Consider the following 27,458-nt stretch of genomic DNA (forward strand, 5'->3'; position numbering starts at 1 on the left):
CGGAAAACACTGTGAGTGCACTCTCTTTTACACATACACACAGACACACACACACAAAAACACAAACACACACACACACACACACACAGAGAGAGAGAGAGAGAGAGAGAGAGAGAGAGAGAAGCGCAATTGCCTCTCTCTGTCTCTGTCTCTCTCTGCAAAGGCAGAGGAGGCTGGGAGCCACAGGGGAAGACTCAAAGAGCTGCATGCGGCTCCGGAGCCGCAGGTTGCCGACCTGTGTACTAGGGAGATGGTTGTGAATTGGAACATATCCCAAGTCTTCAAAGTATGGATTGGCTGAATTCTGTCCTTTGGGGCTTGCAAAAACCGAAGCTCTGCTAAGGAAAAATCCCATCCTACAGGTGGCTGAATGACATTGCTTGACCTCAGCTAAGCCCTTCTCCTTGGTAGCCCCTCATTATCTCCCAGGACACTTGAGTTTGTGGAAGATGACTTGACAAAAGCCTTCCCTAGTTGAGAGTAGAGAATCCAATTTCACCATCACTAGGGGTGACACGATAGCAGTGTTCCAATATTTGAGGGGCTGCCATAAAAAAGAGGGGGTCAGAATATTCTCCAAAGCACCTGAAGGCAGGACAAGACCCAATGAATGGAAACTAATCAAGGTGAGAAGCAACCTAGAACTAAGGAGAAATTTCCAGACAGAGAGAACAATTAAATCAATGGAATGGCTTACTTTGGAAGTTTGTGAGGTCTGATAAATTGGACAGTAGATTACCATTCCTGTTTTACAGGATTCCTCCAGAAATACAGGCTGTTAAGCAAGCTCTGTATGTAACAACTTTCCATAATTGTTTACGTAGCCTCCGTCTTCTTCTAAAGAACAGATCCTTGGCATCTGAATCCAGCCTCAAGTGACCGAGCTTCTCCTGTGTTTTCTAGCAGAAATAGGAATCTTATCTTTTGAAGATCATTACGATAACATTTAAGGAGTGGAAGAAAGACCTTTGTTTCCCATTTTGACCTGAAAAATAGAGTCATAGTTAGGATGACAATTAATTTGTGTTCATCAAGTTGGGTAACTTTCATAAACCCAATTCTTGAAATATTCATCTGCCATCAAGGGAATATAATTGGATTATCAAGGGGCTTGATAAAGGTGAGGCAGAAAATGACCAAACCAAACTTCTTGCATGTGAAAAATATTTCAGCAATATTTAAATCAATTAAACTTATGTGGCAAAGTTGTAAGTATGTAGAGTCCTATAGGTAGTCAAACATTTACAGACCTATTTCCCCTGTATGCTGAATATCAGGAAATGTTGCATTTTTGAATGAGTAATCTTTGAAAAACTGTGTAGTGACCAAAACTAATAATTCACAGAAACACATTTAAATCCTTGCCAATTCCATAGCAAGGTAAATTACTTTGCCTTATAGAGGAAGACATCATGGGCTTTTTAAGGGCTTTTCTGTTGGCCAAAGTTAGATAATATCTTCCTTACTCCATAGAATCCCCAGAAGAAAAAGGCACTGTATTACATTTGAAGGGACAGAGAGTATTTTGAGCCTACTAATTTAATAAACCCATATTTGGAATCTTTATACATCTAGAAGACAGGTAGTCCTCAACTTACGACCACAGTTGAGCGCAGAATTGATGTGGCTTAGCGAGAAATTCATTAAGTGAATTTTGCCCCACTTCACGACTTGTCTCATCACCCTAAGTAAATCACTGCAGCTGTTAAGTGAATAAGATGGTTGTTAAGTGAACCTGGTTTCCCCATTGACTTTTCTCGTCAGAAGGTCGCAAAAGGGGATCATGTGACTCTGGGACACCGCAACCGTCATAAATATGAGCCAGTTGTCAGGCCTCCAAATGTAAATCATGTGACCATGGGAATGCTGCAGTGGTCATAAGTGTGAAAAATGGTCATGTCACTTTTTTGTAACTTCGAATGGTCACTAAACAAACCGTTGTGAGTCATGGATTACCTATACCAGGGGTAGGCAACCTCAGCTCGTGGACTTCAACTCCCAGAATTCCTGAGCCAGCATGGCTCAGCATGGAAACCTCTCCCTGTCCCCTCAGCATGGCTGGCTCAGGAATTCTGGGAGTTGAAGTCCACAAGTCATAAAAGTGCCGAAGTTGCCTACCCCTGCCCTATACACTGTCTTCTGTAGATACAGGTGTCATGATTATACTGTAGTGTGCTGTATGAAGACAGAAAGACAAAACTCAGGAATATAGTAACATTTATTCTGATGAGAGAGCTGCTTTTCAAGCTTGACATCTTCAAAAGGTGTGGACTTCCATCCTGATTGCAGCTAGGCTTGCTTTAGCGCAAAAATGGAAGAGCAAGGAAATTCCCACAGAGGAAGAGTTAATACATAAAATTTTAGCATGTGCGGAAATGGACAGGCTCACAATGATATTAAAAGATAAATGTGGATCAGTTTATTATGAAACCTGGGATAAATTTTACCGCTGGAGGAATTTGAAGAGGACGGTTGGAATTAAAGATGAATGTTAAGATAGAAATATATGTTATTTTAGAACAAGTATTGCATATAAAACTTAGATGTATATGTAGAGATGAAGAATTGATTGTAAAAAGTGGAATAATCTGATAAGAATGTATATACTGGAATGTCACGTCAAATCCAATGTTTGTTTGTTTTTAATTGTATTATAAATAAAACTTGTAAAAAAAAAGTGTGGACTTCATATCTCAGAATTCCCGAGGTAACCTATTGTCTGGGAATTGAAGTCCAGACATCTTAAAGTTGTCAAGGTTGAAAAACTACTGGACTACGGTAACACATCTCTCCCTATAATGAGCAAGAAGACAGAAATCTGTGTTCTCACTTGACCATCAAGGTCATTGAATCACCTTGGATTGGTCAACTGCAGCCTCAAGTATCTCTCAGGGTTGTTCAAGAATGGGTAGGAAAAACACCATTCTAAAATATCTGTGGAGATTCTCAGTCCATGTAGGTCACCGTTGTCCCAAAGATGGTTTTTTACAAGGCAACTGGACTTCCTTGGCTTCATGGCTCTTCCAGGTTATTGTTTGGACAAAAGTAAAATAAAAGTTTCCTGTTTAGAAGTGGAATTGAGTTTACAAATGAGCTGTCAACTTTGCATAGACTTCACATAAATATGCGAGGGATTTTTTTGTATCTTTTTGTTCCTAAATGGATGCAGGTTCAAATGAAATATTTATGATGTTGGCTTTCAACCTAACAGTATCTGGAAATTATCTTTTTTTGCTGGTTGTTGTCGTCTTGTTCAAAACAAATCAACTCCAGACCAGAAAGCTTTCACTTCTTTTTCCATTCCCTTTCTTCATTGTTGTTGCGACTGCAAGAGAGAGTTTTGCCTTGCATAATCTTGTCCCTTGAAGAGCTTCCAAGCCCTCCCTCTCTCGTTTGTATCTTTAAAAAGCCAGTGTTGCATGTTTGCAATGCTGATCTAGCGTGACTGGAAGGATAGACCGTGGGACAGTTGCGTTCTTCTTGTATCTGGTTTTTCAGGGTTTGTTTTGGTTTTTTGATAAAAGGAAATGGAATTTCAGTGGTAGTTCAAACGTCTGCCTCTTGGTTTTGATGTTTTGCTGAAGCAGAACCTTTATACATTCGTTTGCCACACATATAGAAATGCAAAGTTTTCCTTAAAATGTTGCAGATCTTTATGTATTAATTATATACATTACTTCAAAGCTTGGGTTGGCTTTCCAATTAAATCTGCAATTAATGTCAAGAGTTTGGAGAGTTAATATTTATTTATTATGTTTTTTTTCCACTGTGCCTCTAGTGTCCATAGAGCTTCCTACTCCTATAGAGAAACAAGGAGAAATGCCATTGTGCTTGGGAAAAGCCAAATATAATGTATTGAGGAGAAAGGAATCAAATGCCCATGGAGATTTTCAGTCATCCAAGTCATGGTTGTCCCAAAGATGCTTTTTCGTATAGATTTTATTAGTTTGTATAGGGTTAGGAATAAAGTGGGGTCGGGGTTGGGATTTGGGTTAGGGTTAGGATTAGGGTTGGGGTTGGGGTTGAGTTTTTTCCAAATAACATTCTCAATATTTAGCAAACAGTATAATGTCTGGGTTGACATGTTTAACAAACAATAATAGATAATTGTTAATTATCATAAACAATATGTTAATTAATAACTCAATAGCCTTGTTCTTGCTAATATATATTCAAAATTACATATCACATTCCTTTCTCTCTGACTCGTTTTTCTAGCCATTGATAGAAGTTATCCCATGTTCTAAAGTACACTGAGTCTTCTTTCTCTTTTATCTTTAAAGTCAATCTATCCATTTCTGAACACTCTAAAATTTTCTTAATTTACAAGGTAAATTTTCATTTTTCCAGTGTTAAATATCTGCAATCTTTCTCATAATTTGCTCCTATTATTCCTAACAAAAATAATTCTGGCTTAAAGTCTATTTGTTTTTTAGTTATTTTCTCCAACCATAAATGTACAGCATTTTAACCCCAAATCTTTTTGCTTTAGGGCAGTGGTTCTCAACCTTTTTAATGCTGCGACCCCCCAACCGGTCGTAAGTCGAGGACTACTCAACCGGTCGTAAGTCGAGGACTACTCAACTGGTGCAGCACCGTTTGCAGAATGGGACTTTTGGCGGGCTCAGCAGGGCAGAGACAGCCTGGACAATTCCTATTGGCTTTTGAAAGCCAATAGAATTAGACTCTATTCAAGAGAGTCTAATCTATTGGCTTTCAAAAGCCAATAGAATAAAAGGGAGTAGCACAGCTAAGGAAAGGGGGGGGGGAATGGCGGACTGCGTTGTTTGGCGATCCCCGTGAAATGGTCGTTCGACCCCAAATGGGGTCCCGACCCACAGGTTGAGAACCACTGCTTTAGGGCATGTCCACCAGATATGATAATAAGTACCACCTGGTCTTTGTTTGCATTTCCAAGAGTTGTTTGAATTATTTTGATACATTTTTGCTAATCTCACTGGTGTCATATGCCATCTGTAAAGCATTTTATATAAGTTTTCTTTATATGCCACTGCTTTAGTTAATTTAATATTTCTTTCCCATAACTTTTGCCAGTCTTCTAATTCTATATTATATCCAAAGTTCATTGCCCATGTTATCATTGTTTCTTTTACTTGTTCTTCCTGCGTCTTTAAGTTTAACAGAAATCTATAGAGTTTCTTAATCAACTTTTCATCTGTTTTTAGCAGTATCTGATCAAATTCCGTCTGTTCTTTATAAAACCCCATTGTTTTAACATCTTTTTCATATCTCGTTTGAACTTGCAGATATGTTTTTTCAAAAGGCAACTGGACTTTCTTTGTTTTTTCCTTAAAGACGTTTCACTTCTCATCCAATATGCTTCTTCAGTACTGACTCATGCAAGAAGTTTCTTCAGTTCTGTCAGAACTGAAGACGCTTCTTGGATGAGAAGTAAAATGTCTTCAAGGAGAAAGCAAGGAAAATCCAGTTGCCTTTTGAAAAAGCATCTTTGGAACAAAGGAATCAAATATTGTGGTTCTGCCAGAGAAGGCTGGGCAGGTCAAGGTTACCTTGAGTTGAAAATTGCTCTGATTTCTCCACGCTCTTTTGAATTCAGGACTACAAACTAATTCTGGGCATTGTTGTAACACATGCGGGAATTGCCTCACTTGTGCTCTGTGTTTTCGCTGCACTTTAAGCATCCTTCGTGATGTTATTCTCTCTCTTCCTTTTGCTTTCTTCTTAAGGTTCCAGATGTTATCAGTAGTATAAGACAGGCTTCCAAAGCAGCCCTCAAAGAAGATGTGAAGCCCAATAAAGAAAATGAAGATGCCTTCTACAACTCCCAAAAATTTGAGGTCCTCTATTGTGGGAAGGTGACAGTGGCCCACAAAAAGGCCCCCTCCTCCCTCATCGACGACTGCATCGAGAAGTTCCACCTGCACGAACGTCAGCGCCTGAAGCTGCTCAGCGAGCACGGCAGCACGGAGTCCAGCGTGGACCTCATGACATGGGAAGATGGACCCTCTTCCCCCTTGGACAGTCCCTTTCAGGAGATGGAGGGTTCCAGTGGAGGCACCCAGGGGATGTTCATCGTGGGCAGCCAGACCAACCTGGCCAGTTTGACCAGCTGCCGGACCTCTTTCCCAGAGCGGATCCTGGAGGACTCAGGAATGGAGGAACAGCTGGAATTCCGTTCTCGCTGCAGCAGCGCTGCCAGCCTGCAGAGGAGAGCTCAGGAGAATAACTCCAAGCCTTCATCCCGAAGGCGCCATGCCAGCGCCCCGAGCCACGTCCAGCCCTCAGACTCTGAAAAAAACAGGACAATGTTGTTTCAGGTAGGGCCATTTCTGATGGACCCAGTGGGGATGGACAGTCCTGTTGGGGTCATGTTTGGTCTGGATCAGGGGAGGCAACCGTGGCTCTTATATGACTCGTGGACTTCAACTCCCAGAATTCCTGAGCCAGCATGGCTCAGCTTGGAAACCTCTCCCTTTCTCCTCAGCATGGCTGGCTCAGGAATTCTGGGAGTTGAAGTCCATGAGTCATAAAAGAGCCAAGGTTGCCTACCCCTGCTCTGGATGATTCAGTGCTCTTGCAAAACGTAATGTTATATCCATTTGGTTAAAATGGATATACAGCTGTAGTGCTTTGATGCTTCAGTAGTTGCGAACTGAGGGGTGCCATTTGGGAGGTCTTTTGTAGAAGACCCGGTGGCTATGAGGACTTTTCTCAGCACGGAGATGGATAATCCACGCCCACCCTTATAGGTCATGTAGGTCTAGGGTTAGTTAGTTTGAGCCACAATGTCTTGCTGTCAGTCAATGGCTTCGCTCGTGTCAAGACTGGGGATCTCGTGGTCCAGGATGGGCATGACAACTTTGGCTGACTGATCTGATTGGGCAGGAATACAATCTCAACCCACTGGTGGATTATCCATCTCCGTGCTGAGAAAAGGCGTTCAGGTAAGACAACACCTCATTTCATTTGGATTGTTGCTTTTTTAAAAGAGTTTGAATTTTGCCAGTTCCTACAGGACTGAGAGATTTGAGAGTCAGAATAAGGGGTATTATTGCATACATGTCCTGGGGGAGTTGTATCTTTTGGGGTGTTGAAGAGTAAAGATGCAAAGAGAAGGAAGAGACTTGCTAGAAGCAAATTATTCTGGCTTAAAAAAATCTCCAGCTCTTTAAGATAGGCTGAAATTACATTGTTGTGAGGTAAACACAAGAATGCAGAGGAGAGAGAGGGGGGGAGAAAGAGAGGGAGAGACAGAGACAGAAAAACAGTTGTGTTTTTATAGCCCGTACTTAGCAGTTGGTGAAAAGAGACAGCTCCTGGTCTCCATCTCTGATCAGTGATCAATGGAAGAAGGTGTTACAATTACCTTTGACATGTAAGGCAGTGGTTCTCAACCTTTTTAATGCCGCGACCCCCAACCGGTCGTAAGTCGAGGACTACTCAACTGGTGCAGCACCGTTTGCAGAATGGGACTTTTGGCGGGCTCAGCACGGCAGAGACAGCCTGGACAATTCCTACTGGCTTTTGAAAGCCAATAGAATTAAACTCTATTCAAGAGAGTCTATTCTATTGGGTTTCAAAAGCTAATAGAATAAAAGGGAGTAGCGCAGCTAGGGAAAAGGGGAAAAAAATGGCGGACTGCATTGTTTGGCGACCCCCGTGAAATGGTCGTTCGACCCCAAATGGGGTCCCGACCCACAGGTTGAGAACCACTGATGTAAGGGATTAAGTAAAGGGGCTCTTACGCTCTGGAGAGGCCCACAGCAATGAACATTTGGCAACCTGATTGATGGATTGTTTTGTATTTTGATGGAGGGCACAAGCTGATGTCAGTTACTTTCGCCAAGAAATGAATACTAAGGTGGGAGTTGAGAGAAAAAATGGAAGCAGTGTTTGGAAGATCCTGGTGCAGCTCCTGCTCTCTGAAACTGAAGCCAAGGGCTGGAGAGGGCCTCTGCCAGCCTTTCTCATTTTTTAGAGGGTTAGTCAAGCAGTCTCTTGCCAGCACCTCTGCCTCGTTCTTGGCAGAACAACTGTTATGGGAAGCTTCCCTTTTACATGCCTTTAATAAGCTACGTGAGGAAATATTTCAGAGCTGGCCCCAGATTTTCAGAGCAGCTTGTCCAAGATATTACGCATCACCTCCTGCTTTGACATGTTTTTCTCTTCGAAGGTGGGTCGGTTTGAAATTAACCTCATCAGTCCAGACAGCAAATCCGTTGTGTTGGAGAAGAACTTCAAAGACATCTCCTCATGTTCTCAGGTGAGAAGCACAATTGAAATCCCAGCTTGGGGACAGGTTTTGAACAGCCTACATTTTGAAGACCTAGCCAATGTGAGGAGGAGACTAGATGACCTTAGAAATCAGTGTTTCTCAACCTTGACAATTTTAAGGCATGTGGACTTCAACTCCCAGAATTCCACAGCCAGCATTGCTGGCTGTGGAATTCTGGGAGTTGAAGTCCACATGCCTTAAAATTGTCAAGGTTGAGAAACACTGCTTTAGATTGCTTTTTTCCCCCTCCTTGTTTTCTTCTTTTAGGTGTGGGATTTGGCCCCTGCTGGCAAATGTAGCTTTTTATGAAAAAGGAGTCTCAATTGTGGGGGAGTGGGCAGGGACACATTTGGGAATTGTACCTCCTAGATCAGGGGTAGGCAACCTTGGCTCTTTTATGACTTGTCGACTTCAATACTCAGAATTCCTGAGCCAGCCATGCTGAGGAGAAAGGGAGAGGTTTCCATGCTGAGCCATGCTGGCTCAGGAATTCTGGAAGTCCACAGGTCATAAAAGAGCCAAGGTTGCCTACCCCTGTCCTAGATAATCACCAAGATGAGGGTTGTGTTCACAAAAGGGGCTGCAGGACCAGGCTGAGGGAGGAGTAAAAGACGTCATCAGTCTCAAATTCCTTTGCACCGACAAAAGATCTAAGTCCAGCCCACCCTGAATTCCCTTGGCTCTTATCTACTGCCCATTAGCTTTGACCCTTCTTCTTCTTGTTGTGCCATATCCGTTATCGGACATTGGTGATCATGTTGGTGATCCTGTTTTTATTAGCAGCCGCACGAAAAAGTGCTACTGAGTTTTGTCCAAACCAGTGCCCTTAGGTTTTGAAGCCACGATGTTGTTCTTCTGCCTGGACCTCATTTGCCTTCCATCTTTCCCTGGAGGATTAAATGGAGTATGTCGTATTTTTCTGGGTGTCGCATCACATGTCCGAAATATTCTAATTTTCATTTTTTAATTGTTTTGATGATTTTCCTTGGCTTTCCCAGGCGGCTTATCACCTCCTCATTTCTGATCTTGTCAACCCAGCTTATACGTAACAGCTGCCTGTAAATCCACATTTCAAATGCTTCTAGTCTCTTCAGGTGGTCTTCTGTCAGAGACCAACTCTCTACTCCATAGAGCAGGATAGAAAAAAAATAGAGCATCTGACAAGCCTGATTTTCAGTCTTAGCCTTATGTCTTGACTGCAGAAGACCTTTTTCATTTTGAAGAATGCTGTTCAGGCTTTTTCTATCCTTGTCTTTACTTCAACAGTCATGTCTTCAACGGCTTTGACCCTTACCAGTTCAGATTCTTGTAAAAACATAGCATACAGGTGGTTCTCGAATTAACGACGACAACTGATCCAAAAAATTTCCATTGCTAAGAGAAACATTTGTGAAGTGAATTTTGCTCCGTTTTACGACCATTCTTGCCACAGTTGTTAAGTTAGTAACGCAGTTAAGTGAATCGGGCTTGTTAAGTTAGTAACGCAGTTAAGTGAATTGGGCTTCCCCCTCTGACTTTGTCACAAAAGGTGATCACGTGACCCTGGGGCACTGCAATCGTCACAAATATAAGTCAGCTGACGAGCGTCTGAATTTTGGTCACGTGACCTTGGGGATGCTGCAATGGTCGTTAAGCGTGAGAAGCAGTCATAGGTCACTTCTTTCAGTGCCACTGTAACTTTGCATGTTCAGTACATGATTTTTTGTAAATCGAGGACCACCTGTACCGTAAAGCTACATTCATTTGATCTGCCCAGACTCCTGATTTCCTGAGCTTGACTGGGGGGGGAGGGGCAAGCACCAAAGACCCCTTCCCAAGCCAGCAAACAGGTGAGATGCCTCATCCTCTTTCTTGGGGACATCCGTCTCCAATCTGGTTTTCTTCAGATCTGCTTAGTCATGGCTCCCCGCGAGGGCTTCAAGCTCAACCCAACAATTCGTGCTAGTCAGAAGGACGAGACTCGTAACGAACCGATTCTGGAAGGTTGTAATGTAGAAGAAAGTTGAGCTTTCATACTAAATCTCCATATCTGGTCTGGGCCAACTGTCTTCTACTAAATGACCAGGCAGAGTTCTTTGTGGCCAGATTGAGAGTTCCTAAAGTATGTGCGCATCTTAGTCTCTTCTGGGTTTTTTTTGCACTGAAATAGCAGCACGACTTCAAACGGGTTTCAGGTGGGGGAAGTGCACTGCCCTGGTTTGATTTTAAACAGGAAGCTTCATTTGTAAAATCTGTGCAAGTTGACAGGCAGTGTAAACACTAAAAGCAGCGCTCATGGCTCATGAAAAGCCTCCTCTATGCTTCCTTGTTCTCTGGAGAACAATAAATAAGGGATATATGTTGTTCTGGCATCTCACAGGCGCCTTCCGACCGACTGAGCACTTATGCTGGGCCACAGAGCCTCTACAACAAGCTGTTGAAGGAAACACCGGGCAGGTCTACTCAGAATTTATTGACTGCCGGGAAAAGAGGGACATTTTTCCCCAAGCTGAAGCCTTTGAGTGGTGAGAGGGTGGGGACACCCTCAAAACGTGTGCAGCTAAGGCGAAGAGGTGGCTCTCCTTTCATGAATGGAATTAATTTCTTAAATTGGGTTACTCTCTAGTCATGTGTCCCACTTTTTCACAAGGAACTGGACTTTCTGTCCATCCAAAGGATAAAACACCTAGACACAAACTGAGCAATGTGATATATGCAGTATAATGCAGTGAGCCATGTGCAGATTTGTACATTGGGGAAACAAAACAACCTCTTCATAAACATATGGCACAACATAGGAGAACAAACCCATCAAGATAAGATTCAGCAGTCCATTGGCACTTAAAAGACAAAGGCCACTCTTTTGAAGACAGCAAAGTCCACGCTGGTTTGAAAAAAGGGGTCAAAGAGGCCATCTATGTCAAAATTGAACAGCCCTAGCTCATCAGAGGGGGAGGGTAACGACATCATCCATCTCTAGTCTACAACACAGCCCTTTCAGCAGTCCCAAGAAGGCTCCACCCTCATTTGCGCTGCTCAGGTGACCCTGACGACACAGACAAGCCTCCAGGTAGCAGTAACGACTCTCTAAAAGAATGCAAATGACTAGCTGTCTGCAAGGAGTATAAATCTTTGATTCCCCACCATCCAGTCAGAGCTGAAGAAGCTTCTTGGATGAGAAGCGAAATGTCTTCAAAGAAAAACAAGGAAGTCCAGTTGCCTTGTGGAAAAGCATCTTTGGGGCAACTACGACCAGAATGACTAAGAATCTCCAGAGACATCTCCAAATATGTATTTAATAATATCCCACACCAGGTGGAAGGCTGTTATGTGGAGGAAGCAAAGGACTTTCTGACTTGCAAAGACTGCTAGAGAGGAATGTGTGGGGCTGAGAATTTACATCTCCCCTGGGAGTGTTTTGTGGTTGTGGTAAGGGAGGCCTCCCACCTGTGCTACCCTGCCATTGCCTCTTCTCTAACATTCTTTGTGCTCCCCACAATACAAAAAACTCATGAAATTAAAAAAAGGGATCTGATTATATTCTGGTAAGTGGCTTTAATGGGGGCATGGTGGCCTAGCAGTTAAGATCCTGTGCTTGTTGACCGAAAGGTTGGCAGTTCGAGACCCAAGTACCATGTGATTGGGTGAGCTGCCATTCCTGTCCCAGCTCCTGCCAGCCTAGCAGTTTGAAAGCAAGCAAATGCAAGTAGATAAATAGGTACCACTTCAGTGGGAAGGTAACAGCAGTCTGTGCACCTCGGTGTATAGTTATGCCGGCCACAGGACCATTGTCTTTGGACAATGCTGGCTCCCTCAACTAGGAAGCGGAGATGAACACCGTGCCCTAGAGTCAGGGGAACAGGGGACAGGGGAATGGCTTTAATCACTACTTCTTTAATTTGCTTGAAATAAATGTTGGTGATATTTTTCATTTCTCCATTTCCTTCCCTCTCTAGGGCATAAAGCACATCGATCATTTTGGTTTTATATGTCGAGAATCTACTGAACCTGGAATAAGCCAGTATGCTTGCTATGTCTTCCAATGTGCAAGTGAATCTCTGGTAAGAATCTTTAAAGCGTAATTTGCATTATCTGTTTGATACAGAACTGGGGAAAAAAAACGAGATAGGGCTGTTTCTGTTTTTGGATCCATATGATGCTTTGGTAGACTTGATTGTTTCTTCAGTTGGGAGCGGTTCGTATCAGAGAAAGGAACAGAACGAGTCAAAGATTTGTACATACCTAAGCTGCCTCCCACAATGCTTGTCATGTTTCTGCCCAAAGAGTTTTAATGAGACAGTAAGATGGTTGATCAGATCCACTAAAACAGGGGTCCTCAACCTTGGCAACTTTTAAGACTTGTGGACTTCAACTCCCAGAATTCTTCAGCCAGTAAAGCAAAGCTGAAGGACCCCCTGCCCTGAAATGTTTCTCCTCATTCAACTGAAATTTACCCTCCTGAAATCCTGTCTCTTTTTGGGCCATCTGTGTGTCTTCCTTCCATCAAGAGCCTGGAGAAGGCTGCCCACCCCAGGCCTCCCCAATCTTTTCTCACCGACTTTAGTTTTGATCATCTTCATGCCATCTGTTGAACTGTTTCCACTGGTATTCCCTTTAAAATACTCCAAACCAAATTTCAGTGCAGAACCAAGCAGAAGAATTATTTCTGGCCCTTGAAGCCACGTTCCTCATAATGCCACTTAAAATCCCGCCAGCCTTGGATCTGGCTGGTGATCAGCCATGACTTTGAGACTCTTCTCATCTGTAGACTCTGTTCCCCTTTCCCAAGTCCTGTTGCTGTGATTTTCAGACGTTGGAACTGACTCTGTTGAGGCATTTTATAACCTCTCCAGCTGTGGGGTTAACCACCACAGGAAGTATGGATGTCTCAACTGAAAGAAGAAAGATGTAAAAAAGATGTTGAGACTCTAGAAAGAGTGCAGAGAAGAGCAACAAAGATGATTAGGGGACTGGAGGCTAAAACATATAAGGAACGGTTGCTAGAATTGGGTATGTCTAGTTTAACGAAGAGAAGGACAAGGGGGGGCATGATAGTAGTATTCCAATATCTCAGGGGTTACCACAAAGAAGAGGGAGTCAAGCTATTCTCCAAAGCACCTGAAGACAGGACAAGGATCAACGGATGGAAACTAACCAAAGAGAGAAGCAACCTAGAACTTAAGGAGAAACTTCCTGACAGTGAGAATAATTAACTACCTGCCTCCAGAAGCTGTGAATGCTCCAATACTGGAAGTTTTTAAGAAGAGACCGGACAGCCATTTGTCTGAAATGGTATAGGGTTTCTGCCTGAGCAGGGGGGTTGGACTAGATGACCTCTAAGGTCCCTTCCAACATTATTATTATTATTATTATTATTATTATTATTATTATTATCGATCATCGCACAGTCAGCCAGATGTTCAGACTGGATTTGGCATTTTGTCTACCTATCGAGTCCTTACCCATGACCTGGGATAGGCAGATGTGGATGTTTGATGGTATTACAGGTATCGTCGCAGGATGGAAGCAGTTCCTAATAAGGCCGCCTTTTGCAATTGACTAATAGCAAATTTGTCAATTATTATTATTATTATTATTATTATTATTATTATTATTATTATTATTATTATTTACTACTACTACTACTACTACTACTACTACTACTACTACTATTACTACTATTACAAGAAGCCGTTGCTAGAAATGGTGATTCTCTCTCGCTGGACGTCCTGGGCAAGGATGAGAATGAGACACTAAATACGTTTCTCCATATTTGCAGTCAGAACATCAGCTGGCGAGAGCTTTGCATTTCAGTTGGATTATTTTCAGTGCACTGGGGTGATGGCCTTGCTTGCTAGGAAAACTCTGGGGTTATCTCTGGAGTGATGGATCCAGGACAGCCTTCAGAACTGAGCCACTGCCCAGTGGAAGTTTTTAAAGGGAGTCCTCAACTTACAACAGTTCATTTAGTGACCGTTCAAAGTTACAACGGCACTGAAAAAAACTGACTGATGGCCATTTTTCACAGTTACAATGTCAACGCTGCTAACATCAAATGTTTCTGCTTTGACAACATGTGGAGATGCAGCCATTTTCCTTCTTATGTTTTACTCTTAGAATTAGAGTTAGAATTAGATGATACTTGGGTGGGGGGAGGAGGAATGTGCCTGGGAGTTTAGTTAGACATAGCAATACTGTAACCAGTGTGGGAATCAAGGTTTTTTGAAATAAGAGATGATAAGAATTGGCAGGCTGGAGAACTGGAGGGAGAGCCTGCATTTCAAACTAATTGGAGAATGTGATTTATGACTGTAAATTAGAGGAGGCAATTGTGCTCTGATACTATGTGCTTAGGAGAGGGGAATTCAGATTTTGGCTTTGGCTATGTATCTGCCGATGCTATGCTTCTCGAATAAAGATTCTTTATGGTAAACAATGCCTCGGCAGTTCTTTGAAGAGTTTCATCTGTCGGAACCATGACATATGGCTTTTGCAGCAACCCCGTGCTCATGTGATCCAAATTCAGACGCTGAGTAACTGGTTCATATTTATGACCGTTGCAGCATCCCAGGGGGGTCACATGATCCCTTTTGAAACCTTCTGACAAAACAAAGTCAAAGGGTAAGCCAAATTCACTTAACAACCCGATTACTAATTTAACCACTGCAGTGAGTCATTTAACAGCGGTGGCAAGAAAGGCTGTAAAATGGGGTAAAACTCGCTTAACAACTTAATAACAGACATTTGGGGCTCAATTGCGGTCGTAAGTCGAGGGCTGCTTGTGTTTCAGTTTCAGCTGGCCAGAAGTCAGCTTCAGACAATTATTCAGAATTATTGTATCGTACGATTAATGATTGTAACTATAATCTATGATCTATGACCTGTCGCTTTGTTGTTTGTGTGTACACTGAGAGCTTATGCACCAGAGACAAATTCCTCGTGTGTCCAAACACACTTGACCAATTCTTCTTCTTGTGCCATATCCGTTATCGGATGTTGGCGATCCTGTTTTTATCAGCAGCCGCACGAAAAAGTGCTGCTGAATTTTGTCCAAACCAGTCCCTTAGATTTTGAAGCCACGATGTTGTTCTTCTGCCTGGACCTCATTTGCCTTCCATCTTTCCCTGGAGGATTAAATGGAGTATGCCGTATTTTTCTGGGTGTCGCATCCATGTCCAAAATATTCTAACTTTAGTTTTTTAATTGTTTTGATGATTTCCCTTGACTTCCCCAGGCGGCTTATCACCTCCTCATTTCTGATCTTGTCAACCCAGTTTATACGTAACAGCCACCTGTAAATCCACATTTCAAATGCTTTTAATCTCTTCAGGTGGCCTTCTGTCAGAGACCAACTCTCTACTCCACAGAGCAGGATAGACCAATAAAGAATTCTATTCTATTACAGCTTGGGCACAATATCTCTATGGAGATTCTCAACCGTTCAGGCCATGCCTGTCCCAAAAGTCCGTTTCCAAAAGCCAACTGGCCTTTTTTGGTTTTGAAATTGTTCTATTTCTCATCCAAGAAATTCCAGTTCTGAAGTGAAGAAGCTTCTTGGATGAGAAACCAAATGTGTTTTTTTTGGAGGGGGGGGGAGGAGGAACCTAAGAAAGTCCAGTTGTCTTTTGGAAAAGCAACTTTGGAAGAACAACTCACGGTGTTTTGATGGAGCGCTGACTGAGACAACTCTCTGCCCTTTGGGTCCCAGGCAGAGATGGGTTAACAACCCTTGCAGAGTTTGGTTTTAGAAGCAGATATTATTACGCAGAACGGCAAGCTTCTGCCGGTTGCAGATAAAGAAGACAGCCGCTCTCCCTTTTTCTCTGCAAATGTTTGCCCTGAGAAACAGAAGGAAGAATGCTAAGTCTTTTCAGAGAAGTCAAAGGGTTCAGGGTCAAATTGCTTTTTTCCTGTAGCTTCCTGTCTTGTTGATGTGCCTTCCAGACTCTGGGTGGGTTTTCTTCAATAGCTCCCATCTGTTCGTCTACCGTTCAGGCCTGAGATGGATTTGAATCTGTATGCCAGTGACTTGCAACCTCTGACCCTTGTGAAGTTAGGAGCAGGAGGCGATGTGGGAATCTTACACCGCCTGGGCTGGGGGTTTGCTTCCCATCTGCAGGACACCAGAAAAGCCTCCAACAAGAGTTTGACTGATAAAAAACAACAACAACAACTAAGAAATGGAGCTTCTGACAATCAAGGAGCTCCGTGCTCTGGCAGAGGGGTCTTCTTTGCAGGCTAGATTATGCCTGGAAGGCTGGATGTGATCTGGTTTTCAATGGGGAGCTCCATTGTAATTCACGGGAACACGGCCCACTTCACGGGCCCAGCAGCAGAAAAAGTTGCCCAGTTCTATTGTGCCCTTTCTATGGGGCTGGTTTGGGAGCCTGGCTCGACCTGGGGGGGGGGGAACGCTCTTCCAGGGTCTTAAAAACACCCAGGTGTAATCTTGACATTCTCTTTCTAGGTGGATGAGATAATGCTGACTCTGAAGCAAGCCTTTAGCACGGCAGCAGCCCTGCAGAATGCCAAGACCCAGGTCAAACTGTGCGAGGCCTGTCCGATGCACTCCCTGCACAAGCTGTGCGAAAGGATTGAAGGTAGCTAGGTTTTAACTCTTGCATAGTCTGGAAGAGACACACAGGGCGGAAGGCCCTGCAAGGGCTGTCGAGTATACTCTCGCCCAAACGTTCCTCCCCATGGAAGACTTTCATGGTACTGGTCCACAAAGCAAGCATGTCAGAACTGGAAAAGGAGAGCAAATCTTTGGGGACCTTTTAGTTAGGAAAAAAAACCCAATAGCCCGGTCCTTCACCAACACGCCGAAAGAATAGAGAGGGCTTTCAAAGAAACTGAGGCCCTGACTCCCTGATTTGTTGCTTTTCAACTTTGAAAGAGGGATTCAATCACGATCACGTGTGGTACTAATACCACTCTATAAAGCCTTAGTAAGACCACACCTGGAATACTGCAAACAATTTTGGTCTCCACCCTATAAAAAAAGATGTTGAGACTCTAGAAAAAGTGCAGAGCAAGAGAAGAGCAACAAAGATGATTAGGGGACTGGAGGCTGAAACACATGAAGAATGACTACAGGAACTAGGCATGGCTAGTCTAATGAAGAGAAGACATGATAACAGTCTTCCAATATTTGAGGGGCTGTCACAGAGAGGAGGGGATCAGCCTCTTTTCCAAAGCACCTGAAGGTCAGACAAGGAATAATGGATGGAAACTGATCAAGAAGAGATTCAACCTGGAAATAAAGAAGAAAATTTCTGACAGTGACAACAATCAACCAATGGAACAATTTGCCTTCAGATGTTGTGTGAGCTTCATCACTGGAAGCTTTCAAGAAGAGACTGAACTGCCATCTGTCAAAAATGGTGTCGGATCCCCTGCGTGGGCAGGGAAGGGGTTGGGACTAGATGACCTACAAGGTCCCTTCCAATTCTGTTATTCTGATTCTTAAAGTTGTAAAAGCAGCTCATTAGAATATATATCTGTCATGCTGTTATTTAATTCATTAATGCATCTAGTTAGGAGTGTCGGATGAAGCCCAGAATGAAGCATGACCTGGGATAAGAAGGCCTGGTCTGATCTTGCAAGAAGAGCTTCTAGGGAGAGCTGAGCTTGTGTTCTCATCGTACAAATGAGCAGCAGCTGATGGAGAGGAAGGTTAGGGGTCAAGTGGGCTGGACAGGCTTGCAGCGTCTTATGCCCCGTGTCACGTGCCGGTCCAGCCCATTTGCTTCATCTGACACTTCTAACTAGCTGTATTAATTTAATCACAGCATGACAGATATATATATTCTTGCGAGCTGCTTTTACAACTTTCCCTCAAAGTTGAAAAGTAACAAATCTGGGAGTTAGGGCCTAACTTTCTTTGAAAGGTCTCTCTACTCCAGGGGTCTTCAAACTTGGCCCTTTTGTGACTTGTGGACTTCAACTCCCAGAATTCGTGCCTGGAGGAATTCTGGGAGTTGAAGTCCACAAGTCATAAAAGGGCCAAGTTTGAAGACCCCTGCTCTACTCATTTGACATTTGGGTGAAGGACTGGGTCATTGTTTTGGGTTTTTTTTTTTTCTAACTAAGAGGTCCCCAAAGATTTGCTCTCCTTTTCCAGTTCTGACATGCTTGCTTTCTGGACCAGAAGCATGAAAGTCTTCCAAATGCAGCTATGCCATCCATTTAATGTGAGTGATTTCGTGTTTATTCTCATGTTTAATTATCCTAAACATTCTTCTAGGTCTGAGTGAAGTGTGCACAGAATGGTTACCTCTTACAGTCCTTGGAAATTTCCTTGTGTGCAGATTGGTTTCTCTTAGAGAACGAGTAAAAACATTCCCTTCTGATTGCTCTATATAGGTGATGGGTTGAGCAGATTTTTTTTCATCATTCTTCTTTTGCGAAAAGTGTGTGACTAACTCTTAATTCAACTTGAGAAATGCCTTTTAGTCACATGGGCAGTATTTTCCCTGGATGGGTAGCAGGTATCAAGGATAAAAACTTGACTGTCTTACAATATTTTGCTGATGCTGATGGAGCAGAAATGTTTATTTCTGTTTCCTATGATTATCAGTGTTTTATTTCAGAAAGCATGTATTTGGTGATCAGCCCCCTCTGGTGGGCAAAGCCATAAAGGTTTTGTTAAAAATTTGCGTTAAAATCCAGCATTGAGAGAGACAAAAAAAAGCTGTAGTGCAAGGGTCTTCAAACTTGGCCTTTTTATGACTTGTGGACTTCAACTCCCAGAATTCCTCAGCCAGGCACGCTGGCTGAGGAATTCTGGGAGTTGAAGTCCACAAGTCATAAAAGGGCCAAGTTTGAAGACCCCTGCTGTAGTGAGTCAGAGACCAAAACGGATTATGTTTTGTTCTTTAATAAGCCGTGTTTGCAGAAGGGACCGACTAATGGCAAGCTCTCTTCAATTCCCAAAAAATAAAATCCAGGGTTTCTTAGATTTGAAAAGATATGAAGCTGGCGCCTCATTGTTTTCCTTAAAAAAAAAAGCTAAAAAAGATGGCAGCTTGTGAGCAAGAGAATACCAAAGTATCTAAGAAAGTTTTCACATGCTTCTGAGGACTTGTTTCATTTGCCAAAAGGTATTTTAAAGTACTGTGTAATTTGACGTAAAATCTACTTGGACAAAGGCTCCCCTGTCAAATAATGGTCGCGATGTCAGCTGTGTTCACCAGTATGCAAATGTTGCAAAGAACTTCATATTCTGAACCAAGGACTGGAATGAGGATATCTGCTTCTGGGTGGTGCTCTGAGCATACATATACTCTGAGGAGGAGCCCTATGTCTTCTCTCCCAGATTTTTGAAGTAGGCCCATATCAAATAGTTAAGATATTTTTGTATAAGCCAAACTCAGAGTGCACCTTAGCCAAGGTGGAGCCACTAACCAAGTAAGTTTAGCTTTTGGCTTCTGGGTGTCCAGTTATATTCTTAGAGCAGATATGTCAAACATAAGGCCTGGGGGGGGGCGGATGCAGCCCGCGAAGTGGTTTCATGTGGCCCGCGAAGCCATCCTGGAAAAGTGAGGGAACAGCCCCTGCTGCCATGGCCCTGGCCCTGGCCGGGAGGGAGCCAATGTACAATTTTGTAGTGGCCATCTATGCTGAAACGCATTCAGTCTTAGCTCCACAAGGCTGTCTGGAAACAGCGAGGAACCAGCCCCTGCCGTGTCGGCCCCGCCCCCTGGGTGCATGCTGGGGAGTTGTCACCCTTTGTGAGGAATGAAGAAATGGACCATGCCTTGGCGCTTGCCCCAGTCCCACCCCCTTCTGCCAGAGACCCTCAGATCTGTCCCACTCCTGCTCAGGCCCCCACAGGCATCCTTGACGTGAACGATGTAGAGCTGGCCATGCGCACCCAGTAGGCCACACCCACTCCATTCACGCCCACCCTATAGGCCGCACCCACCCTGACCACACACCTCCCCCGAGGGCAACCTCAATGCTGATGTGGCCCTCAATGAAGTTGAGTTTGACACCCCTGTCTTAGAGGGAAATAGTTTGATTAAAAAAAAAAACCCTATTCTTTCCTAGTCTCTTGATTGAGACCTCTTGGTTGGACTTCTAACAATGGTGATTTAAATATTAAAAAATGGAATGTCTGTGGGGTGGGGTCTTCTGGGTGGTCTTCTGCCAGCAGAGGCCCTTCGCTTCCAGGATTGATGATCAAGACTGCAGAGATATCTCTGTGTGTTGCTCCCACCCACCTTCTCCCCAATCTCTCCTTTGGGAGTGAAGTTGCCACGCTGCTTAGGGCAACGCCCACCTCCTTCATGATCCTCAGACTTTGCAAATCACTTTTGTTGGTAGCCAAATCAACCTAACGAGACAGGGGAGAGGGCTGGGGGGGGGGCTCGCAACAAAACCACCCTGTGTGAGGAAAGGAGAAGCAAAACTCTGGCAGGAAGCTTGAATGGTCAAGTGGGGAGGTCTCTCCTGGCTCTAAGGGGTGTCAGGCATCTGGGTGGCGAGGGCACGGGTGGGCATTGGGGCTTTGGCAGAGGCTGTGTGGATTTCAGCAATGATCTACTTTAGCTGAATCCTCTTTCTGGCTTCAGAGAAGTGGCTGGGAGGACTTTCCAATGAGTAAAGCTCTTGGAGGCCCAATGGCCTCTCTCTTTTTTTCCCTTTGAAGGACTTTATCCACCAAGAGCCAAGCTCGTGATTCAGAGGCACCTGTCTTCTCTCAGCGACAACGAACAGGCTGACATCTTTGAGCGTGTTCAGGTAATAAACAGACACATACACACACACACACACACACACACACACACACACACTCAAATTTGGCCCAAGGGTTGATCTCTGCCTCTCTGTGGGCTCCGAAGCCTCCCAGAATCAGAAGCGCATGTCAAGTAGCAAATTCCTTTTGGAACACTGATGCATCTGGCTGCAAATTGGAGCTGGGTGGTCCTCAAAAATATTTGCTTCTTTTCTCCCCTGGCAGAAAATGAAGCCAGTGAGTGACCAGGAAGAAAACGAGCTGCTGATTTTCCATCTACGCCACTTGTGTGAGGTGAAGCAAAAGACCCACATTCACGTTGACGAGGCCCCGATGGTGAGCTTCCTCCTTCTCTGGCTTCTTAGGAGCTTCAGGGACTCCTTCAGCCTTTCCGTTCACAGGAATTACACTCCATGTATGCCATGGAATCTCATTTTAATGTATGCTGATTAGTGTACATTTAAAGTGGCAATAAAGTTATTGTTCTATTCTATTCTATTCTATTCTATTCTATTCTATTCTATTCTATTCTATTCTATTCTATTCCATTCCATTCCATTCCATTCCATTCCATTCCATATTGTCTATTCTATGCTATGCTATGCTATGCTATGCTATGCTATGCTGTTCTATTCTATTCTGTTCTGTTCCGTTCCGTTCCATATTGTCTATTCTATGCTATGCTATGCTATGCTATGCTATGCTGTTCTATTCCATTCCATGCCATTCTATTCCGTTCCATATTTTCTATTCTATGCTATGCTATGCTATGCTATGCTGTTCTATTCTATTCTGTTCTGTTCTATTCTGTTCTGTTCCGTTCCGTTCCGTTCCATTCCATATTGTCTATTCTATGCTATGCTATGCTGTTCTATTCCATTCCATGCCATTCTATTCCGTTCCATATTTTCTATTCTATGCTGTGCTATGCTATGCTGTTCTATTCTATTCTGTTCTGTTCTGTTCTATTCTGTTCTGTTCCGTTCCGTTCCATTCCATATTGTCTATTCTATGCTATGCTATGCTATGCTGTTCTATTCCATTCCATGCCATTCTATTCTATTCCATATTTTCTATTCTATGCTATGCTATGCTATGCTATGCTGTTCTATTCTATTCCATTCCATTCCATTCCATTCCACTCCACTCCACTCTGTCCTTATCCTTATCCCTATCCCTATCCCTATCCTCCTAACAGTTCCCTTCCTGCTTCTTAGGAGACTTATCTGAAAACAGATGATGCAGGAAGGATCCAGATAGAATTTTGGTGGGCAGAGACTAGCACTGTCCTTCTGGGATAATTTTGCTGCTGGGATCCTTAAGGGAGCGAGGACTAGATTTCCTTGAGCCTAGAAAGCCTTCCTCTGTCCCAGCCAGATTTGGTTTAAATCGAGTTCAACTTAACGAACATTAGCTCAGCAACCAAAGTTACACTGGGGCTGAATGCAGGCGGTCCTCGACTTACAACAGTTCGTTGAGTGACCTTTCCAAGTTACGACGACAATGAAAAAAAGTGACTTATGGCCATTATTCACACGACCTTTGCAGCATCCCCAAAATTCAGATGCTTGGCAGCTGGCTCATATTTATGACCATTGCATCAGCATCCCAGGGTCCTGTGATCTCCTTTTGCGACCGCCTGACAAGCAGAGCCAGATTCACTTAACAACCATGTTACTAACTTAACAACTGCAGTGATTCACTTAACAAATGTGGCAAGAAAGGTCGTAAAATGGGGCAAAACCCAGTTTACCAGTGTTTTACTTAACAACAGAAATTTTGGGCTCAATTACGACCAATGGTATAGTCCAGTGATTGCCATTTGTAATTTCCTTTGCCAGTTTTGGGCCAACCCCCCCCCCGCCCATTTGGAAGAAACGATTCACAATGCCTGTTGTAAAAAAATGGTCAGAAATTAGGGAGCGATTTGATTGCGAAGACCTACCACGAACATTCCAGTCCGAATTTCGGTCTTACGTCGAGAACCTCCTGTAGCTTAAATAAATAAAAGCCAGTTCTGCATTCGTGTCTACCTGATATTTCATCTAAATCAGTGTTTCTCAACCTTGACAATTTTAAGGCATGTGGATTTCAACTCCCAGAATTCCACAGCCAGCAATGCTGGCTGTGGAATTCTGGGAGTTGAAGTCCACGTGCCTTAAAATTGTCAAGGTTGAGAAACACTGATCTAAATGGATGACTCTGCAAAAAAAAAATGGAGCTTTTTTAAAAATTTGAAATGGGAGGGGGGGAGGAGAACAGCTGGACAAAACAGCCTTTTATCTTTTTCTGAAACCCAGCCCAGCCCTTGTCCCTGACAACTTCCGGTGTTTATTATTTTTCTGTTTGGAATCAGTTTGGCTGTTGCATATTTTGGACCTCCTCAGTTGCCTGCGTTGATAGGATGGTTTATCTTCACCATGCAGAATGCGTCTAATAACACAATCCCAGAAAACAGCACCAGTAGTGGAAGATTCACCCTGGATATCCTGAAGAACAAAGCCAAGAAATCCTTAACCAGCTCTCTCGAAAACATCTTCTCCAGGGTGAGATAAACTGCTCAGAAGGGAGTCGGTGGCTGATAAAGTCCTTTTAAACCAGCGGTTCTCAACCTGTGGGTCGGGACCCCATTTGGGGTCAAACGACCATTTCACGGGGGTTGCCAAACAATGCAGTCCGCCATTTTTTCCCCCTTTTCCTTAGCTGTGCTATCCCTTTTATTCTATTGGCTTTTGAAAGCCAATAGAATAGACTCTCTTGAATAGAGTCTAATTCTATTGGCTTTCAAAAGCAATAGGAATTGTCCAGGCTGTCTCTGCCCTGCTGAGCCCGCCAAAAGTCCCATTCTGCAAACGGTGCTGCACCAGTTGAGTAGTCCTCGACTTACGACCGGTTGAGTAGTCCTCGACTTACGACCAGTTGGGGGTCACAGCATTAAAAAGGTTGAGAACCACTGTTTTAAACCGTTTTCTCTGTCAAATTAAGTTTCTTTGGGGGTGGTGAGGAAGCAGACGAGGTACCTTTCTCACAGCGGTGTCCCACAAACATTGTGAATTGCTCTGTTCTCTCCAAAGCTGCTATTTTCAAACTGCTCACTTCCCTTCGAAATCACTCCTTCAGAATTTGGCTTTAATTGTGCCAGTCCAGAATTTAGCTTTCAAGAACGGTTGCAGGAATTGAAAAGAAGGACCCGGGGAGATGTGATAGCAGTCTTCCAATAGGGGCTGCCACAGAGAAGAGGGGGTCAGCCTATTCTCCAAAGCACCAGAAGGCAAGGCAACAAAACAGTGGATGGAGACTAATCAAGGAGAGATGCAAACTCTAGAACTAAGGAGAAACTTCCTGACAGTGAGAACAATTAATCAGTGGAACAGCTTGCCACCAGAAGTTGTGTGTGTTCCAACACTGGAGCTTTTTAAGAAGTGACTGGACAGCCATTTGTCCAGAATGCTATAGGGCAGTGATGGTGAACCTTTTGGAGACCGAGTGCCCATAAACTGCCCCCCACCCCAATCCCCGCTCCGCCCTACCCAATGAGCCACCCACCACCTCCACGGTCTGCCACAGATCACCCAGGCAGCCCAGCAGCACCATGGTGGCCACGTCCTCCACCCATGCCCTGCAGCATCATCTGCGCACGACGGGGCGCAAGGGCGGAGTCTTGTCCCCGCTGCTCGGCTACCATGTCCTTGGCTCCACTGGTTCGTGCGGGCCGCGCCCAGGGGCGACTCCTGGGGGGGGGGACTGCTGGTGAGGAGAGGGCCATGGGAGGAGGCGGGGCTGAGGAGACGGTGTGTGTGCCCACAGAGAGGGCTCCGAGTGCCGCCTCTGGCACCCGTGCCATAGGTTCGCCACCACTGCCATAGGGTCTCCTGCTTGTGCAGGGGGTTGGACTAGAAGACCTCCAAGGTCCCTTCCAACTCTGTTACACTGTTATTATTCATTATGGCAGTGTTTGGCACTGAAAGGGCACGATTTGGCACGGCATACAGTTCTGTGAAAAGTTGTACTTTTCCCCAAGGTTGTACATTAGGTGGTGTGACTATTTGCTTTGAAATAGATCTTCCGGAAGGGAGACTCTCCAGACTTATGAAAAATCAGCCTTTACAAGGGGCTCCAGGACTGCCAGTTGACATCACTGCCCCGTTTGGGTTTGTTTTGAGGAATGTACTTATTTACTTATTTGCATCTTGCCTTTAATAGTTTTACAAATAACTCAAGGTGGCAAACATATCCAAACATGCCTTCCTCTTCCTATTTCCCCCCCACAATAAGAGCCCTGCGAGGTGGGCTGGGTTGAGAGAGGGTGACTGGCCCAAGGTCACCCCGCTGGTTTTCATAGCAAAGGCAGGACTTGAACTCACAGTCTCCCGATTTCTAGGCTAGTGCCTTAACCACTAGACCAGTGATGGCGAACCGTTTAGAGACCGAGTGCCCAAACTGCAACCCAAAACCCACTTATGCATCATCAAGTGCCGGGTGGGTGTGGCCCATTGGGTGGGTGTGGCCCATTGGGTGGGCATGGCTGCCGTGGTAACGGCAGAGTGGGTGGGACTAAAAAGTTCAATCCATCAATTCCAACTTTGCAGGAACTTTTTTTTCCCCACGACAAGTTGAAATTGACTGATTGAACCTTTTGTTGTTGTTGTTGCACACAGCGGCGGAGGCCTAAAGCGAAAAGGTTTTATAAAACCCAGCTGAAGGCCTAGGACTGGGGCGACGATGCGTGTGCCCACAGAGAGGGCTCTGAGTGCCGCCTCTGGCACCCGTGCCATAGGTTCGCCACCACTGCACTAGACCAAACTGGCTCACGAGGGTCTTCCTGTCAGCACAGGAGCCACCGAGGCAGGAAATGGATGCCACCAAGCGGTCTCTTGTGTCTTGCAGGGGGCCAGTCGCATGCGTGGTCGCCTGGGGAGCACGGAGAGCTTTGAAAGGTGCAACCATCTCACTTCTGACAAAGTAAGTACAAAATAGCCAATACTATTCAGTCCCTGGGGGTGCAGACAGCCAACAATCTGACTTGCTCCCTTCACACATTAACTTTAGTGAAGCATGCAAACCAGCATTTCCATTCCCTCCATCTGGATGAGGAGAGCATATCTTTCTCCTTGTGTCCTGGCCACTTTTTACAGAGGCACAACTGAGAGCATTTTAACAAAACTGCACCCATCTTTGGGTTGAGCAGTGCCTCAGACAGAAGGTCCACACACAGAGTGGTAAGGACAGCTGAGAAGATTATAGAAAACTTGCTTCCCGTGATTCAGGATACTGCTTGTAAGTGCTAAGTGCTAAGAGCTCAAAGCATTGTTAGAGACCCCCACACACCCACTTCACGGTCTGTTTCTGTTGCTTCTCTCCGGGAGGAGGTTTCAAAGTATTTATAGCCGAACAACTAGATTCTGAAAAAGCTTTGTTCCTTACTGCATCCGTCTTGTAAATTCGCAGGATTCTTCCCCCCCCCCACCATGTCTATGTATACATTCAAACTAGATTGTGATTTTTCTCTGTGTCATATATGTGTGTATGTGTGTGGGCATATGCACAATGGTATTTTTTTGAGAGGTGAATGCAGTGAAATTTCATTTTAATGTCTGCTGATTAGTGCCCATTTAAAGTGACAATAAAGTTTTTATTCTATTCTTCTATTCTAAATGGGTGGAAGTGCCTAGGGCAGTGCCCCAAAAGTGGCCCCGCCCCCACTCTGCCCCCCATCTTCTGCCCCGCCTGCCCGCAGGGCCACTCACCGCCTCCAGGGCCTGCCGCAGATTGTCCAGGCAGCCCAGCAGCGCTATGGCGGTCATGCCCTCTGCCCGCGCCCTGCATAATGGGGTGTGAGGGCAGAGTCTTGTCTACGCTGTCTGGCTGCCATGTCCTTGGCTGCACTGCTCTGCATGGGCCATGCTCAGGGGTGACTCTCCTTCAGAAGGGCTGCTGGAGAGGAGGGGGTCACGGGGGGAGGTGAGGGTGGGGCAACGGCACATGTGCCCATAGAGAGGCCACCGAGTGCCGCCTCTGGCACCTGTGCTATAGGTTCGCCACCACTGGCCTAGGGGTAGAGCCCATTGCAGAAGAATCAAAGGCGTTGTTTTCCTTGTTTTTATTACAGGTAGTTCTCAATTTACACTTACCCACTTAGTGACCTTTTGAAATTACAACGGCAACAAAAAACGTGCCTCATTATTCTTCACAGTTATGACCGTGGCAACGTCCCCAGGGTCACGTGATCAAAATTCGGATGCTTAGCCACGGATTCATATTTATCACAGTGGCAGCATCCCTGGGGTCACGTGATTCCCCTCTTGTGACCTTCTGCCAAGCAAAGTCAATGGGGGGAGAGCCAGATTCACTTAACAACCCTGTTACTATCTTAATAACCGTAGCGGTTCACTTAACGAGGCAAAACCCAGTGAACCGCTGTCTCACTTAGCAATGGAATTTTTGGGCTCCGTTATGAACGTTTACCTATAATTTTTTTTTTTC

The 27,458-nt window shown here is 44.5% G+C and overlaps 1 protein-coding gene across 5 annotated transcripts in view; it reads left to right on the forward strand.

Moving 5' to 3' along the window:
- Positions 1-27,458, forward strand: part of TBC1D4 (TBC1 domain family member 4) — a 98,411-nt gene that overhangs the window by 37,191 nt on the left and 33,762 nt on the right. For all 5 annotated transcript variants that reach the window (XM_039365856.1, XM_039365866.1, XM_039365875.1 and 2 more), the window contains exons 2-9: positions 5,709-6,299; positions 8,156-8,245; positions 12,193-12,297; positions 16,704-16,836; positions 20,889-20,980; positions 21,201-21,311; positions 23,402-23,521; positions 25,863-25,937. In XM_039365856.1, coding sequence (XP_039221790.1) covers positions 5,709-6,299; positions 8,156-8,245; positions 12,193-12,297; positions 16,704-16,836; positions 20,889-20,980; positions 21,201-21,311; positions 23,402-23,521; positions 25,863-25,937 — 1,317 coding nt within the window. The remainder of the gene's footprint in view (positions 1-5,708; positions 6,300-8,155; positions 8,246-12,192; positions 12,298-16,703; positions 16,837-20,888; positions 20,981-21,200; positions 21,312-23,401; positions 23,522-25,862; positions 25,938-27,458) is intronic.

The sequence above is a fragment of the Crotalus tigris genome, unplaced genomic scaffold, assembly GCF_016545835.1.
Source record: "Crotalus tigris isolate CLP2741 ecotype Arizona unplaced genomic scaffold, ASM1654583v1 scf7180000017596.1218436, whole genome shotgun sequence".
NCBI classification, from domain to species: domain Eukaryota; kingdom Metazoa; phylum Chordata; class Lepidosauria; order Squamata; family Viperidae; genus Crotalus; species Crotalus tigris.